This window comes from Lissotriton vulgaris, chromosome 1_1 (assembly GCF_964263255.1).
Source record: "Lissotriton vulgaris chromosome 1_1, aLisVul1.2, whole genome shotgun sequence".
Classification (NCBI taxonomy): domain Eukaryota; kingdom Metazoa; phylum Chordata; class Amphibia; order Caudata; family Salamandridae; genus Lissotriton; species Lissotriton vulgaris.
The window spans coordinates 814,583,162-814,601,772 of NC_141685.1; the positions used below are offsets into that span (position 1 = coordinate 814,583,162).

An 18,611-nucleotide genomic window follows, 5' to 3' on the forward strand; every position below is an offset into this window, starting at 1 on the left:
CTCCATGAGGAAGACAGACACAAAACAGCCTTCTCGACCGAGGACGGTCACTATGAATTTACCGTCCTCCCCTTCGGTCTTCACGGTGCCCCTGCCACCTTTCAGAGATTGATGAATACGGTATTGAAAGAGTTGTCCATGTTCACCTCGGCATACCTCGACGACATTGTCGTCTTTAGTCCCGACTGGGAAACCCACTTGGATCATCTCCAGAAGGTATTAGATACACTGCAAGAAGCAGGCTTGAAAATCAATGCTAAGAAATCGCGAATGGCCTATCAAAAAGTAAAATATCTGGGCTATGTCTTAGGGCACGGGATGATAGAACCCCAGATAGAGAAAGTCCGAGCCATTGCAGAGACCCCGTTTCCCAATACGAGAAAAGATATGAGGGCGTTTTTGGGGTTGATTGGCTATTATCGTAGGTTCATTCCAATGTTCTCCCAGATGTCGGCCCCCCTTTCTGACACCCTGAGAAACAGGAACCCGGAGAAAACACTACTCCACCCCACCCGGGAGATGGAAGAGGCTTTCACCGCCTTGAAAAAGTGTATCACTTCCACCCCGGTTCTGACGTCCCCTGATTTTTCAAAACCTTTCTTTTTGCACACAGACGCGTCAGAATATGGGATAGGGGCAGTGCTCTCCCAAAAATCCGAGGAGGGGACGGACCACCCTATACTATACGTTAGCCGAAAACTGTTTCCCCGAGAACTGAAGTATGCCACGGTAGAGAAGGAATGTTTAGCGATAAGGTGGGCAGTAGACAAATTGTCGTATTACCTGGAGGGCAGACCGTTTACCCTGTATACTGACCATGCTCCCCTACAATGGATGGCCCGTAATAAAGCGAATAACGCCAGAGTGATGCGCTGGTTCCTAGCCCTGCAACCTTACTCCTTTACTGTGGTGCATAAACGTGGAACTGACAATGTCGGGGCAGACTTTCTTTCACGCTATCCCCTTCCCGAACGGAAGAGTTCAGGGGGGGAGGAATGTAACGGGGTGCCCGAGGCGCCCCCTGGGGTCAAAGTAACTTGTGGACCCCCCTTTCTGTTTCCACAGCCCAGCCTGGAATCGCCGTGTTGGCACCACGTAGAGGAACAGTACAGCGGAGAAGAAGAGGATCTGGTCGGCGGCCCCTTTAAGTGGTCTCCAGGTTCTGAGGGGGAGTGGCCAAACTCCGCTAGAAAAGAGGCAGGTGAGCCAGACCAGGTGTGTCTGTACACCGGCGGAGCGGTTTGTAGGAGGAGAGGCGCGGAGCGAAGCAGAGACGAAGAGGACATCGAGTGGTGGGAGGACGACTCACCTGACTGGAGACTACAGCGACGGACCCAGCCAAGTGAGCCTACGGAGGAGGCAGAGACATACGAGGGATTCCAGCGGATGCAGGAAGATCCCCAGGACTACCGACAGGTAGACAACGCGGAGCCGGAGCGAAGCTCGTCGGACATCAGCCCCGCAGAGGAGAGGCCACCGGTGAGACTTGAGGGAGAGTACGGAGTGGACGTCTCCAGGAACGAGGAAGAGCGAGCGGAGCCCCGCAGCGGCGAAAGACATCCAGCAGCAACCGGAGGGGAACCAGAGTCCGGAGCGGAGCCAGGAGGCCACCGACACCGCGATCCGCCCAGCCACTCCCCCGGAGGGGCGTGGCTTCGCGAGGTACGTGATCGCATAGCGGGTTGGATCGGGAGACGGGTGAGGCGCTAGAGCGCTTCAAGCTTAGACACGGGGAAGGGGACGGGGCGGAGTGTTCACTTCTGCCATTTGTTTGATTCACGAACTCACGGGAGACAAGCATCTTAAAAGTTGGGAGCACTACTCAGAACTCACCTCACTTCCCCCCCCCGGGTGTTTGGGATTCGTAATCTGAAAGGCCGTGACAGTAACGCGCTTTTCTCCTTTCATTTACATGTAACCTGATTGAGAGGACGACACGACGGAGCCAGACGCTGTCGACCGAAGGCGGACCTTAAAGAAAAGGCGGACCGAGGGTGTCCTCTCCAAGAGTCGGACTGAGAGGAGTCGCTCACCAAGGAAGCCCCCTGGTAGACTCAGAAGTACCGACCAGCTCTTGTCCACAATAAAGCCTTTTCCTTTGGTTACTAAGACCCGTCTCCTGCCTCTTCCTGCAGTCCCGCTTACAGCCACTCAACCATGCAACGCCACTCAACCATGCAACGCCACTCACACATGCAACGCCACTCACACATGCAACGCCACTCACACATGCAACGCCACTCACACGACGCCACTCACACATGCAACGCCACTCACACACGCAACGCCACTCACACACGCAACGCCACTCACACACGCAACGCCACTCACATACGCAACACCACACTCACACACGCAACGCCACTCACACACGCAACGCCACTCACACACGCAACGCCACTCACACACGCAACGCCACTCACACACGCAACGCCACTCACACCCACGCAGTGCCACTTTTACCCACGCAGCGCCACTTTTACCCACGCAGCGCCACTTTTACCCACGCAAGCCCTCTCTCACACATGCAACGCCACACTCACCCATGCAATGCCAATCACACACGCAACGCAAATCACACATGCAACGCCACTCACACACGCAACGCCACTCACCCATGCAACAACACTCACACATGCAACGCCACTCATACACGCAACGCCACTCACACATGCAACGCCACTCACCCACGCAACGACACTCACTCAAAGCCACTCACACCCACGCAGTGCCACTTTCACACACACTGTGCAGTGCACAATAGGTCTCGCAGTAGGAAAGTTGGAGGTATTGGTTTTGTAAATGACAAAGCCCTTTATGTTTTTAACATGCAAAATAAAAATTAAAGGCATTGTTATTTGCAATTGTAATAGCTCCAACGTTCCTACTGCGAGACCTATTGGCAACGCCAGTGCTTGTTTATTGGCCTGTTATGGACCTGACTTTATTATACACAGATAGCACCCAATGACCTGTAGGCATTGCAGTAACTAAATGCTTGAAATGAACCACTCCGCAGCCGACACGGACACCTCATGCCTTTCTTCAACTGAATTCAACTTCCGTGTTTATGGCGTGTTTGTAAAGCATTTCGGTACGCGAAGCACAAACGCGTTTTTGTATTACACTAATGTTAAGATTACGAGGATGGATACCATGGACTCATCTGGGTTCTAAAGGCAAAGCAAACTTACAAATAATGAAAAATGAGGTGCAGGTAGCTAAAAAGTCAAAATTATGTTGAGATGTAGCACACATGCAAAAGAAACAATTGATGGACGGAATGCTGGACAATGCAAAAATTCACCCCCAATCACAATGATCTGGGTTAAATCCATCATTATTTTGCTCACCACACCACCCCAGTTTGGACCAAGCCATATGCAAATCAGTCTTGATCCCGTTCCTTGTGGGAACAGTCCAGCCCGAAATGCCAAGCTAGGTCCTCCCTGGACAAGAAACAAGCATCCTGGGACCGGTTTCAGGGTGTCACCCTACATCAGCCAGGCTAGCTTGAATCCAGTGGTGTAGTGAGCAAGGGACCCACGTCTGAGCATACCCTTCCCACTTAGGGCGACAAATGCAAAAGAAACAATTGATGGACGGAATGCTGGACAATGCAAACATTCTCCCCCACTCACAAGGATCTGGGTTAAATCCATCATTCTTTTGCTCACCGCACCACCCAGCCTGGACCCAGCCAAATGCAAATCAGTCATGACCCAATAAGTCTTGCAAAAGTAATACCACCAGTGTTACACCTGAAACAAAGTGGCATCTATATTATATGTACCCATTTAAACATTAGAGTCATAATATTTAGGCAGTTTGTAAAGTTGTTGGAATCATGATTCGGCGCTAGTAAACTTAGTCAAACCGTGCCCCTGTTTGTGTTGTTTTTACCTTCGTTGTTAATCAAATACACTTTTTTCAATTTTGAAGAGCCTCTATCATATTTTCAATAAATAGCACAGAAGCCCATTCCTTGGGTATGTGTGGCCTTTCACCATTGCCACGTGAAGTAACAATAGATGCTGTAGCGCCCTGGATAATGTGCTGCATGGCTAATACTTATAAGGCTCTAAAGGAGAGATCTATTGGCTATGCCAGAGCTTGTTTAATCTATTTCTTGCGTTTTTTAATTTTAATTACTGGATGGAGATCCTCTCTGGGCTTGCATGGTATAGCTGAAGTCTTCCGCCACTGTTCTGTGACGAGACCAAAGACCTTAACCTGAAGGAAACTCCTACTGGGATTTATTTCAAATGCTCTAGTCATTCATCTTTTTATCATACTAATACTAATGCCAACAGAAATAGGCAAAGTAATGCAAAGCTGTGAGAGTGAATTTTGGATGTAAGATGCACTTTTCACTACTATACCTACAGTCTAGTACATTTCCATCCAAATTAAAAGGATATAATAGCAATAACATCCACCATATGTTCTCATGAAAACCACAAGGAGAAAATACCGGTGACAAATTACATTTCCACATTTCCTACTAAGAGATTTAGCTCTTATGAGAAGACATTGTAGAATCGGAGCTTAAGACTTCTCTGGATTTTTTTTCTAAATATAGCCCACAATGATAGTACAGATCTAAGATTCTGGATTTAAAATGCGAGTGTATAAAGTCTTTAATTCGCTTACCTCGTCAAAGCCCATCCTGTCTGAGCTTTTTGGAGTTAGGTTCACATACTGCGATGGTTCCATGGGTGGACGATCAACTGAAACAAATACAGAACATTAGAACGTTATTTACATTTCTGTTCCTCCCCTAATGACATTAGTTAGCACTCACCGTAGTTTAAGCATCTGTGTTTGAGTTTTTTCAAGTAAAAAAATGTTTTTATTTGTCTACGGATTTTAGTCAACTTTGGCTACGAAATTACTAAGCTGACGTAATCAAACATAGTGAAGTGATATATAGAGTGCACAGCTGGAAATTCTCTCTGGCACAGTTTTTAAAATCTGTGACTCACGAATCCAGCGGGCCAGCCTATGAATTTTGAGTCATAACTAACTTTGATATTCTTTAAACAGAGTTGGTTAGTTCAGGGGCGTAATTGGCACCCTGGTAGGCCCTGCAGTGCATGGGTGCCCCAAAGTCTTCTGTTCATGAAGGGGCCCCCTTAAGGTGTCCGTGCAGTGCTGTGCGTCTCTCTAAAGAAGCTGCAGTCTGCAGCATGCTCAGAGCTGCCTGGCGCAGACCGAGAAGTGAAGAGAAACAACATAATGTATTTGTTTCTCTTCAATCCCAACCAGGCACACACTTTACAAAAGCGGATGGGGCCTCTCAGTGAGCGCATCCTTCACAGGGCACTGCTCCTCTGAGACGGGAAGAGGAGGCAAAGAAAAAACTGGGACAAAGGTAAGTAAGGTTGTCACCTTTCTCAGATACAAATACCGGCCCTCTGTTCACTTTTTAGTAGTCTGCAAAGACCCCGACATAATTCTTAATTAGAATTGTATATGGAATTGTATGTATTTATTTTAACGTGATCTTTCTATCTTTGTTTACTTAAATTATCAGTTGGGTCATTAAGGCAGTTCTAGAGCACATTTCAAAATGCTTTCTTCTTACATTAACTGTTTAAAGTATGTTCTGATAAGGGGTATAAATTCGACCGTTAGGTGATTTCTCTCATTTTTGTATCGCAAGGACAATAAAATACCAATCATACCAGCATCTGTACGTCTATCTATCTATCTATCTATCTATCTATCTATCTATCTATCTATCTATCTATCTATCTACCCACACACAGATGCAAATAAATCTGCCAGCATAGTTGTTCTGGAAGGGACTACCTGTCCCGGTGCTCATCACGCCTGGAGGCGCTACCTGCAAATGCCTGCACCTGTTGGGGAAGGAGACCATACCCCCAGGCGCATATAGCACTACACCGATTTCCGCAGCATGGGAGAGCCAGCATAGTTGTTCTGGAGGGGACAACCTGTCCCAGCGCTCATCATGCCTGGGAATTCCGCCCACAATTGCCAGCACCTGTGGGGGGAGGAGGCCATACCCCTAGGCGCATATAGCACTACAACAACCTTTCCGAGCCCAAAAGAGGCTGTGCTGGGCCCACCATCTAACATCATGAAATTGGGAATAAGTGCTTCTCATTAATTTTGGAAGCTAGTCTATGCATATTGTTATTTCTTTTGTGGCCCTGAGGATTATTGATACTGCTTAAGTAGTATGGGCAAAAGAAAAGCCCCTGGACGCCCCCCGAGAGGGACGACTTCTCCAAACGCAACTAGTATTGATAAAATGTTGCAAGAGGCAATGGGTATTATATCCACTTAAATTGAATTTACAGAGTGGTGACTTACTGTGGGAAGGCCAGATGACCCAATTCCTAACAGTTCTTCAATGTGCCGCCTAACCAGTATAAATATTACAGGTGATCTATGGAGGAGGACAGTGAGTATAGCAGCTATGAAGATTCAAATCCCGTCTTCAACACCAACCCAGCTGAGGGCGCGACAGAAAGATATTTACCAGTCCGCTTGAGCCATTAAGCGGCCTAGACAGCATCACACGTCCCAGGATTCATCGGCCTGCAAGCCCCCATGGTGATTTGACTGTCCTAGACTCTACTAACACTCACCCGGAGGAGACTGCGCATAAGCCCCTATGGGCGGTGGACCTCATGGAATCCGATTTTGAGAAAATCAAAGACTCTGCAAGTAAAGAGCTTTCTTCATTATTGGTGTGGCTGGAAGGTACTGAAAGGGGGCTTAACTCTGTTATACAGCAAAAACAAGCTTCATGTTTTACGAACTGGAGCACGGGAGGGTGCCTAGGGCATTATCTCCAACTAGGGTGACCAACCGTCCGTAAATTTCACGGACAGTCCGTAATTTTGGCTGTCTGTCCGTTGTCCGTGAAGGATTCTTTAACGGACGCCATTTGTCCGTAATTTTAACCGGGCACAGCTTGCCCCCACCTCCCTTCTTGACTCCGATGCTGTATGAAAGCTCAGACCCCCAGCAGCACTGTAGAGGCACAGCGGGATGGCAACCCTCACATCTCCAGCTTTGATGAGCTGTTAAGAGGTGCTTGAAGGTGACAGAGGGAGGGGTTGCAGGTTCAGGAGCAGGGGGCATCCATTCACATGCAAACAGCCCTGAATGCGTCTTGTATCTGCTATTTAGAGGGGGGCTCACACATTCCATTTCTACCCAGGGCCCCAAACATCCTAGACTCGGCCAGATTACACCCCTGATTACACCGAGGCAGCACCTGCTTCTCTTCACCGAGCTTAATTACTGTCACTAATTTGTAAGCAAACCTCGGTTCTTCAAACATGCATAATGTAATACAATAAAGAAATGGCACAATCGCACCCACACTGATTAACAAAGTATGGAGAACAATCAGTTCAATCAGTTCTCTTAGAGTATCTCCTGTAAGTACTGTATATCACAGTGGGGGATGGCATTTTGGACAGAGAGCCTGTCTTCTCGTTGTCTTGTGCAGGAGGGGGCGAGAAGCCCAAGATGATACTAGAATACTGCATGCCCACCCCCGTGCCTACCCTGGTGGATCAAGTTCCCTCTCCTGTGATGACTCCTGCTCCTGTCCCCCCATGTGGTGGCTCCAGTCCACCCCCGCCTGTGATGGCTCTTGTCCCCCCCTGTGGTGGATCCTGTCTCCTCCCTGGGTGGCTTCTGTCCCAGTCCTGGAACGGCCCCTGCAGCGAGGGTGAAGTTCTTGATGGGCCTCTTCTCAAAGGGGCTCAGCTCAAAATTAATATGGAAAGGTGGGCGAGTAAGTAAGTGAAGGGATGTGTGAATGGCTGGATGAATTAGTGAAAGGGTGAATAGATGAATGAAAGATTGAATAAATGGATAATGAGAGAGGATAGATGGATTGATGAGTGAGGGGAAGGATGCGAGAAAATGTAAATAGCTGGATGTATGGGCGGAAGGGTAGCTGGATGATTGATGAGGGAAAAGATGGATGAGGGGAAGGATGATGGATGGAGGGGAAGACTGGGTGGATAAGGGGAAGGATAAATGGATGAGGGGAAGAATGGATGGATGGATGGAGGGGAAGGATGGATGGATGAGGGGCAGGATAAATGGATGGGATGGATGGATGGATGGGTGAGGGGAAGGATGGATGAAAGGAAGGATGGATGAGGGGAAGGATGATGGATGGAGGGGAAGGATGGATGGATGAGGGGCAGGATAAATGGATGGGATGGATGGATGGGTGAGGGGAAGGATGATGGATGAGGAGAAGGATGGATGGATGGAGGGGAAGGATGGATGGATGAGGGGCAGGATAAATGGATGGGATGGATGGATGGGTGAGGGGAAGGATGGATGAAAGGAAGGATGGATGAGGGGAAGGATGATGGATGGAGGGGAAGGATGGATGGATGAGGGGCAGAATAAATGGATGGGATGGATGGATGGGTGAGGGGAAGGATGGATGAAAGGAAGGATGGTAGAGGGGAAGGATGGATGGATGACGGGAAAGGATGGATGATGAGGGGAAGGATGGATGGATGGATGATGAGGGGGTGGGTGAAAGGATGGATGATGAGGGGAAGGGTGGATGGATGGATGATGAGGGGAAGGGTGGATGGATGGATGATGAGGGGGTGGGTGAAAGGATGGATGATGAGGGAATAGATGGATGATGAGGGGGTGGGTGAAAGGATGGATGGATGATGAGGGGAAGGATGGATGGATGATGAGGGGAAGGATGGATGGATGATGAGGGGAAGGATGGATGGATGGATGATGAGGGAAAAGGATGGATGGATGATGAGGGGAAGGATGGATGGATGATGAGGGGAAGGACAGATGGATGGATGGATGGATGATGAGGGAAAGGATGGATGGATGACGAGGGAAATGGATGGATGATGAGGGGAAGGATGGATGGATGATGAGGGGATGGATGGATGGATGGATGATGAGAGGAAGGACAGATGGATGGATGGATGGATGGATGGATGGATGGATGGATGATGGGTGGGTGAAAGGATGGCTGGATGGAGAGTGGGTGAAAGGATGGATGGATGGATAAGCGGGTGGGTGAAAGGATGGATGGATGGACGATGAGTGGGTGGGTGAAAGGATGGATGGATGGATGATGAGTGGGTGGGTGAAAGGATGGATGGATGAGTGGGTGGGTGGATGGTGGGTGGGTGAAAGGATGGATCAGTGGATTGGATGGTGGGTGGGTGAAAGGATGGATGAGTGGGTGAATGGATGGTGGGTGGGTGGATGATGGGGGTAGGTGGATGAGTGAAATGATGGATGGATTGATAAGTGCAAGGGTGAATGAATGGACATATGAGTGAAAAGGTGGGTGTAAGGATGGATGAGTGAGTGAAAGGGAGGGTAGATGGACAAAAGGATGAATAGATGTGTGAAGGAGTGAAATGATAGATGGATGAGTGATTGGGGCAATGGATGGATTCATGAGTGGATGAGTAGATGGATGGATGGATGGGTGGGTGGATGGATGGATGGAAGGAAGGCTAAGTGAAAGGGTCGATGGAGAGAGAAAGGGAGGATGGATGGATGACTAAAAGAGTGGATGGGTGGAAGGATTAGTAAGTGAAAGGATGGCTGGATTGGTGAAAGGGTAAATGGCTGAATGGATGAGTGAATGGATGGATGGGATGAAGAGTGGATGGATAAGTGTACAGATGGATAGTGTGAAAGGGTGGATGGATGGATGGATAATGGAGGATGAGTGAAAGGATGGATGAGGGGATAGATGAAGGGATGGATGAGTGAAATGATAGATGGAAGGATACATGATGGATAGGTTTGCAAATGGTTGAAAATGTTTGGAAATGGCTGGGCTTACTTATATACTATTGCGCGACCTCTGATGTGTCTGTAAAACGTATCTATTGTCCTGAAGTTTTGTCCTGAATTTTGACCTCCTGTCCTGAATTTGTGTCCTGAATTTTGACCCTTTGTCCTGAATTTTTACACCCACCGTCCTGAATTTGCACCAATGCCAGTTGGTCACCCTATCTCCAACGACAAGTTAATCAGGCCGAGGATGGCGGGATCTTATAGCGTCCCCAATGATGCTTCCACCAGCTATGGTAAACAACAGTTGGTGGGAGTACTTCACATGCATCAAAGAGTGTAGAATTTAATGGAGTCTCAACGACTGATAACGGGGGATCTGGTGGGAAGATGTCATCTATGTTAAAAACCTCAGCCCTCCCTACGTAGAAAGCCAGTGATCGGTCTACCGCCGGCCTGCTGCCCATATGTCGCTGCTCTGGTTAGAGTTCCACAGCTGCATGCAAAACAGAGGGAGGGCCAGGAAGAGCTGACAAATAAATGTCGGAATTGATTGGGTCAGTAGAAGAAGTTCCCTTTCTATAGGGCAAATGACATCTTGCTTACACAGAGTGGGATGGCTGGGGCCTGGGCCAAAGGACCAGAACAATGATTATATCATTATACATTTCAGGACCCCCCTGAGTAGTGCAGAGTTTGTTATTGGGGCCCCCTCAACGACCCTGGAGAGGGTCTAATTTAGAGTTACTTCCACTGGGGTACTTCTATAAACCAACCTGCCATAGGGGTTTTGATTCCCCTTCCCCAAGGCCTGTAGATTGAGCAGTTTTGGTACCACAAATGGCTAACTGATCATGCAACTAGTTCATATGGTTTCACATTCCCCACCAGGATTCATTTTGATGCTTGGATGGAGTGGAATGACTCGTGCCTCTTGGTAGGAGGGGCACTCCCATGTTGGGAAATATTTTAAAAAAAAAGAAACGGCCAGGGGAGATTTACAGACTAGCAGAAGACGTTGACTCCTCAAATCCTTATATAAACCACAAAATAAGCACCTGGGTCTAATAGTGAGAGAACATGAAAGAGAAAAGAGAATTGGTGTAGCTAAATCATGTGGAGTATTCCCTTATAAGGACGAATTCCCTCACCCACCTTAGGTGGCATGCTTCTTCATAGGGAACCTCCTCACACTGTGATGCCTAGTCATGGTGTGGGCTACATCCCCCTCACTAGAGGGAGGAGCTCAGGGATGTTTTCCATTTGCCTCCTATACTGGCAAATGAGCCAGTAAGCAGGATTCTGCTCGATACATCTGTGTTACTTGTGCAGCAGATAGGGAGACAAAAGAGCATGTCATATTTTTATTTATACGACGCTGTATTCCACTCCACTCTACAACATTCTACTCCACTCCACTTAATGACACCACTTTATGACACTCTGCTCTATGTCACTCTACTCAACTCCCTCTACTCCACTCCATGCCACTTTACTCCACTCTATTCCACTCTACTGCACTCCACTCTACTCCACGATACTTTATGCCACTCCACTCTATGCCTGTTTACTCTATGTCTCTCCACTCTACTCCCTCCACGACACTCTATGCCACTCTACTCTACTCTATGACACTGCACGTCGCTCTACGCCACTCTACAAAACTCAACCCCTGTACACCACTCCATGCCACTCCACTCTACTCCACAATTCTCTATGCCACTCTATTTTATGCCACTCTACCCCATTCTATGCCACTCTACTCCACTCCACAACACTCAACTCCACTCTTTGAAAATGCCTCTATGCCATTCCATGCAACTTTATTCCACTCTGAGAGACTCCACTCTACTAAACACTTTGCCACTCCACGATGCACTACTCCATTCTACGGCACTCTTCACCACTCCACTCTGTGCCCCCCTACTCTATGCCCTCCTACTTTGCTCCACTACACTCTACTCCCTTCATGACAACGTATGCCATTCCACTCTACATCACTCCAAGCACTCTACCCTACTCCGCGCCACAATGCTCTATGACACTCCACGACACTCAATTCTACGCCACTCCAGCCTACAACACTCAAGTCTACAACACTCCCCTCTCCTCTATGCCACTAACTTTTAGCCACGCTGCACAGCAACCACGCGGTGTACAACATGGCTAAACACATTGGCAAAGCCTATATCTCTTGCATAGGTGAGAGCAATTGGTTTTGCCAATGCTTGTTTCTCTTTTGCAGCTAAATGTATCACGAAAACTACTGCTGCTGTCATGCGGAAGCAGGCTGCAACTGTGAAGTTCTTCTACAGAGTGGTTGGTGACTGAGAAGGTCTGGGCATAATGGGTGGGCCCCCTTTGCATTTCTTGCAGGGGATGGGGCCAAAGGTTTTGTTACGCACAGGGTTAGTTCATAGCATTTTTGATTTTCAATTGAAAAGGAAAAATGAGTCATATCACTGAGAAACGTCAGAAAACACGGTCTACAATACCTGTGAATGTGCTATGGAAGAAGACAAATAAAACGAGGTTATACCTGCAAACATCTGTCCTGAGATTGCCCACAAAATCTTAGCTTTAGCACTATTAGGGTAATTGGAATCAATTGAGGACTCATATACTGCAGGGAGACAAATAGGATAAGTGTGGTTCTCGAACTCAAAAAAAACCCCTTTTTTTTAGGATGGTAAGGCTCACCCACCGTTGAGGTGGCATGATACATCATAGGACATAGAGGTACCTATATATAAAATGATTTATAATTAATCATACCAATCTGCCATCTTCCGAACAGGTCCTTTATGTATTTTTCCAACTTTATACATATTTTGTTTTATGATACACGATTACCACAAGTCCTAGCTTACTGGTACTGGTTCCACAGCCGATCCTAAAGTTAGGTTCTTTGAGCATTGGCGGTATCTGAGACTTCCAAGGAAAGACAAATCTAAGCATGATGTCTGTTCGTAATCACTCCCTGCGACTTACACTTAGTTTATAATCATAAGGAATGCTATATGCTTTCTACCATGTGTGTGCGTACAGGGTTACCTCACAGTCTTACGAAATGTGTGAATAGCCATAATACATAATAAGAGTTAACAGCATTATTGCTGTCTTTATTTCAGAGCCTAGTTGTTGAACGCTAGCAACAGAAAAGCCTACGGGCCCGATTCACAGAACTAACTTAAGACAAAATCCTAAACTTACTACTTTTGGTATTCACAGAAGTTAGGATTTTGTCTTAAGACAGACTTAAGACAGACTTAAGTTAGGATTCTGTCTTTCTCAAGTCTGTCTTAAGTCTGTCTTAAGTCTGTCTTAAGACAAAATCCTAACTTCTGTGAATATCAAAAGTAGTAAGTTTAGGATTTTGTCTTAAGTTAGTTCTGTGAATCAGCCCCCTCAAGATTACCTGGTCATGTATTAGGCCTTCCTTTTATAAATACTTACACATTTGCTTGTTGGGCTTCATACAGAGAATTTCTTTTGCTCTTGATAAAAGCACAGAGCACCTTAGAGTATGGCAAATAGGGGGCTGAAACGTGTTGACCGATCAGGAGGGCTGAACGATTCCCCTTGTTTTTAAGTTTATTATCAAATGGAGACCTGATTAAAGATTGTTTTCTCCACCGCTAGGTTTTTTAACAGCATTAGTACATCTGTATTTTAAGTGACAGGGAAATTTGACACTACAACTACAAGAGCTACCTTCAGCATTCATCCATCATAGGCTCTCAATATTCTTACAGTATAAGTGCTACCCTTTGCAGGGTAGTAGCCCACGCCGAGGACTATGTCATCGGTGTGAGGAGGAGTCCTATGATGAAGCATGTCACCTCTATGGAGGGTGAGGGCTACCATTCTGAAAATGAGGGATTTTCACCTTAACATTCAGTTCAAGAACAGCACTGCTTCATTTCCATTCATACCCACAGAGTGCTCACGATTGCAATTCATTGACCTGGGATTGTACTTTAGTGTGCTTCCATCTTCTCTTTTGTGCAGAATAGAAAAATAGAGAGAAACAAGTGGTGAGAACCTGCACGGTAATGGAATATGTATTTTATGAAAAGTAAGATGAATCTTATAGTGGAAGTTTTTATGCAACCCTTCCAACCGCTCCTCATGAACATAACAGGCAAACACAAACATTTATATGATATCTCTGTGCTTTAATAAGGCTTCCTATTCCTGCATCATATTAAGTGACACAGAGCTATTGCTACTCTAGAATAGGAGGGTGCTATTATTTATTTCTTTTTAAACTAATTAATGTCACAAAAATTAACAAGCCATCAAAAGCAGAACTAGCCATCAAGAGCAGAACTTCAGGATAATGATAATTAGGAATAAATAAAGGAGATATAGCTGAAATAAAAGCATGTTTCTGTGACAAATCAATTAAAATGATAAAAAACTTGAAAAATGCTGACTGTAATGATGCACATGATCAGATTTGCCAGAAAGGGCCATTGTTTTTCGCTAGTGTCTCTATAGGTGTGGGGCAGTTTGGGGCTTGGCTGCCCACAGAGCAGGGGGAGGAGTGGTTGGCACTTTTTAAGTGTGCATGATGGTTTGGCAGGCTGTCTCGGGCCGGCCAAACAGTCATGTGCACTTTGCATGTTCTCTACCGGCTGGGCTCAACCCAGACTGTATTTCACAGCCTGGGTGGAGTCACCCAGCCCCTGTCTGAACGCTAAACCATGGTGCTCAGACCAACCACGACGCTGCTGTCATGCTGGTGACAGCAGCATCGTGATTGGCTAGGGGAGCCTGGGTGCTTCCTGTTTCCTGCATCGTGGACAGAAGAATGGAGGAGAGGTGGCCGCCGGGAAGGTAAGTTACATTTTCCGTTTTTTCCCCTGTATTTCCTTTATGAAACTCCCCCCCCCCCCTCAATCACTACTGCCCTGTAGCAGCATCTACTGAACTGACAACCCTGTTGGTAAAGTTTTTTCTAAATTTTTCTACTTATTTTCTTCATTTACAAGTTTTATAAAGAAAATGAACAAATAAAACATAGATATTTTGATTATATAGAGAAAATACATACTCATTGCTTCGGTCTGCACATGGATGAAGTTCTCAATGTCCTCTTGCAGAGTCTGGTGTGATTTCAGTGGCACAGACAGGTAGCCGTAGTGTTCTCTGTTGCAGATATGCATTTGGACATCTGCAAAATACAAAAGTGAAACGGTGTGCCTTTCATATCTTGTGTACAGTATTGTGGATTTGTATGTTGCTCCCCTAACTATTGTCATTGCAATGAGCCTAATTTGTCCGGCAGATAAACAAGATATTTCACACTGTGCTTTTCATATAGGTTATTTAAAATATATGAGCAATCTCAGCGAAAATGATCCACTGGTCTGGAGGAGGGTAGGTGGCCCAGTTGTAGAGTTAGGGTAAACAAGGCAGCCACAGGGGGCCTACCACTGTCACCAGATTGTTCCTATAAAAAAGTAAAAGTGGATCACATGCCTGGGGGCAGTTGGGATGCGGGAAAAAATTTAATTTGTTGCAAGGCATTAGAGATACTTCTACCAGGGGCAGTTCAAGTAACAATGAATGAATGAATGAGGTCAAAGGTCAAGGGTTAAACCCATGATTATCTTCAGTGACATTGGAAATGTGAGAATAGTCTAGGAGTGGATTTTTAGTGTATGATCTTTGATTGAAGACATTAATTAAACATATATCGGGAATTGCACAATTGCATAACAAGGCATAAGTACATCATAGAAGGAACTAGTCGTTTGTAGCTCAATCGAAACCTAAATTGAAGTTCTGTTGTTTCTTTATGGATCGACATCAGGAGAGTCACCAGACCATGGGTATTTGCAAACATTTCTCCAGGGACCACAAACGATGGTCTGTGGTGTGCCCGAAGTCCGCAATAATGACAGTACGGTGGGAGTGGGGCTTTGCGGGGGTTGAGGTGTGTGTACAGGAAGCGAATAACATACATGGTGTGGTCAGTGAGTCACGGAATTATTTTGAGGGAATATTTCCATATTGCCCTCTAAATTAGTCTCTAGAAGAGTCATATATTTGACAATACTGTGTTATGCTGTAATTGAATCGCTATATCTCTACCGCACCTTGAGGTAAGCCTTCTCTGTATGCTATCGCTACTTTAGGAGAGGCAAGTGTATAAAGGAAGTAGCTTGATTATTGAATTGAAATGAAATAGAATTGCACAACGTGAAACCAGAAAACCTAGAATCAATTCTGGCTTCCCTACTTGACCCAATTGTTTGATCCTAATTTCACTTTGCCTCTTTTTTCTTTATTAGGATATATATATATATATATGTGCACCTTTAAATACATCAGTTCAGGATATATGCTGTACAAACCCATTGTGTTTGATACAATAAACTATAATGCTGTCCATGTTTAATAACAGCCCTGACCACCCTGAAGGTTCCAAGTGGGAACTGACGTGCCTCTTTGTTCACTATTGGCATTGTTGTCAGGGTGTGAGGAGGCATGATCATTTTCTGCAGTCATTTTTTAAAACTATCAGTTTTAAATAAAATACTTCTGAATGCACTTATCTATTCTGATGTACTAAGGTGTAATCCTTTTGCATGTTAATGAAAGACACTTTTTTTATTTTAGAAGAGACTTTGTGATATTTTTACACATTTGTTGCAAGATGTATTAAAAAAATAATGTGTTCCTAAATTAAGTTTTGCTGGACAGCTTATTTGTTTCTTTACTTATAATCCAGTTAGCCAGTAAATAAACACTTTCTCGTTTATTTAACACATTTGGGAATGTTTAGTGCTTTCTGAAGTAAACAGCAGCCCTTTTCAGTCATTCCATTGGGGGCTGCATGTGAAGGTCGAGAGGGCCGCATGCGGCCCCCAGCCTGTACTTTGAGTACCAGGGCACCAGACTAATGGAGGAGGGTATCTAGAGTCTATTGGGTGGGCAGGTGTGCCAGCCTTTGTGGGGATGGAGAGTGGGAAGTTGAAAGGAACATAATCCTGGGGTAGTAGAGAGTGAACCAAAGAGAAAGCCACATAATAAAAGCCCTATGGGTTCCTCCAAATGTATTTATATCACTAAACCTGCATAGGTATGTCAATTGTGGTTTACACACTGGGAGAGATGTGATAGTGGCATACATTAATAGCTTACATGCTAGGACAATTTGGACACTGGCAGGGCCATGATGCTTTACATTGGAGATCACATTTGAGTACTAGTATAGAAATGTTGCTCTACACATCAGGGGCAATACAATGTGTATTGTTGTGCTGGTGGCAGAAACTGGCCTAGCAATTAGGCTTTGCATAATGTGAGCAATCTAGAAGCTGGCTTCGCATTGGTGATTTAGATACTGATTGTAAATATGGATGCTAGTACTGCTTTGTCTGCTTTTCATACCAATGCAGTGCAGATATAACAATAGCATTCCCACAGGCGATATTGTCATAAAGCAATGTGTGTATTTCATGCTGGGGCATTGTGGGTACTGGCACGGCCATGGTTCTTTACATACTGATGTGACGTCGATACTAGCATAGCATGGCAATGTTGCTTTACACACTCGGTCTATGTGGATACCATCAATGCCATTGCTCTCAAGACTGAGTCGATATTGCAAGGGCAACTGTTACACTGGTTCTTTACATACACATCAGCACAGGAACCATTGACATGCAAATGGTGGTTTACACCTGGGCGGCATCGCGAAAATGAATATGGAAATGGCAGTGTGGAAATTATTATGATAATGAGTGATTTCTCTACATGATCTTTAAGCCACTAGGTTTCAGAACATGCATTGTTAATTCTAATTCCATAGGGTTGGAGTGTCTCTGGAGCACTTTTGGGCTAGATTTGGTATCACCTAAAGTTCATATTCTTACACTTTTTACCACAAAGCGTCCGCAACCTGCAAGCAAAGGTCTTCTGGAGCTTCGGTTGCTTTTGCTGCTCCAGAAGGTGAATACTTAAGGGACCTATCTATCTAGCAGAGGTGACACCGCAAATTACCCATAATGCACCAGGAAGTCCCCAGTTCTGAGCAGAGGCATACCTTACGTCCTGTTTTTCTGAATTATAGAAAGAACACATTTTACTGAGAGGTTCTGTTGGCGAAAGGTCACTTTGCACTCATTCAATTACCTAAAGAAGTAGAAAAGCCACCAGACTTGAAATAATGAAATCAGAAATTATGTTTTATGTAGCTATGCAAAAACATCAGTGCATTAATAACCTTCTTCAGCTGCTCACCACAATGTTCTTACACACTTTTAATAGAAATACAAGTATACCGGCTTGTCTGCTGGAGAACGCAAATACGATGATATCATCAAAAGCCCAAGTGTGGTCCTTGTGCGGCGGATGAAATCGAAGCTGCGTTGAAGCCTCCTTCTTCAGGTCAATGAGAAACGTTGAGTGTACCATTGGGACGGGGAAACAGCCCATTCTTTTCCACTCTCTTATTAGGACATAATCAGGTGTTCTTTTGTAGTATCCCTGATATAAATAAGGAAACATATAACTTTATTCTCATCAATAGCCTTATTTTATTAACTTGTGCCTTACTTTGACAACAATTTGCATATGTCCCAAAAATAAAATGTAATATAAGCAAATTTTTGTTCTGAAAGATGTGGACATTATTAAACACAAAGAATCATGATTAGCAAATGAGGACAGGACATCTGGGTAGGTGTAAGGGAAGATTTATTACAGAAGGGAGGCAAAAGATGTCCTTTAAAACTGCAAACGTCGTCCAGCTAATCATCAAATTTGGAGCACTCAGTCCCATATTTCAGCACTCACTG

The 18,611-nt window shown here is 45.4% G+C and overlaps 1 protein-coding gene across 1 annotated transcript in view; it reads right to left on the bottom strand.

Annotated features, from left to right (window-relative positions):
* COLGALT2 (collagen beta(1-O)galactosyltransferase 2) overlaps positions 1-18,611 on the bottom strand; it is a 256,817-nt gene that overhangs the window by 35,800 nt on the left and 202,406 nt on the right. Inside the window, exons 5-7 of the mRNA XM_086957029.1 lie at positions 18,096-18,300; positions 14,858-14,977; positions 4,654-4,730 (exon numbers count right to left, since the gene is read on the bottom strand). Of these exons, the coding sequence (XP_086813155.1) occupies positions 4,654-4,730; positions 14,858-14,977; positions 18,096-18,300 (402 nt within the window). The remainder of the gene's footprint in view (positions 1-4,653; positions 4,731-14,857; positions 14,978-18,095; positions 18,301-18,611) is intronic.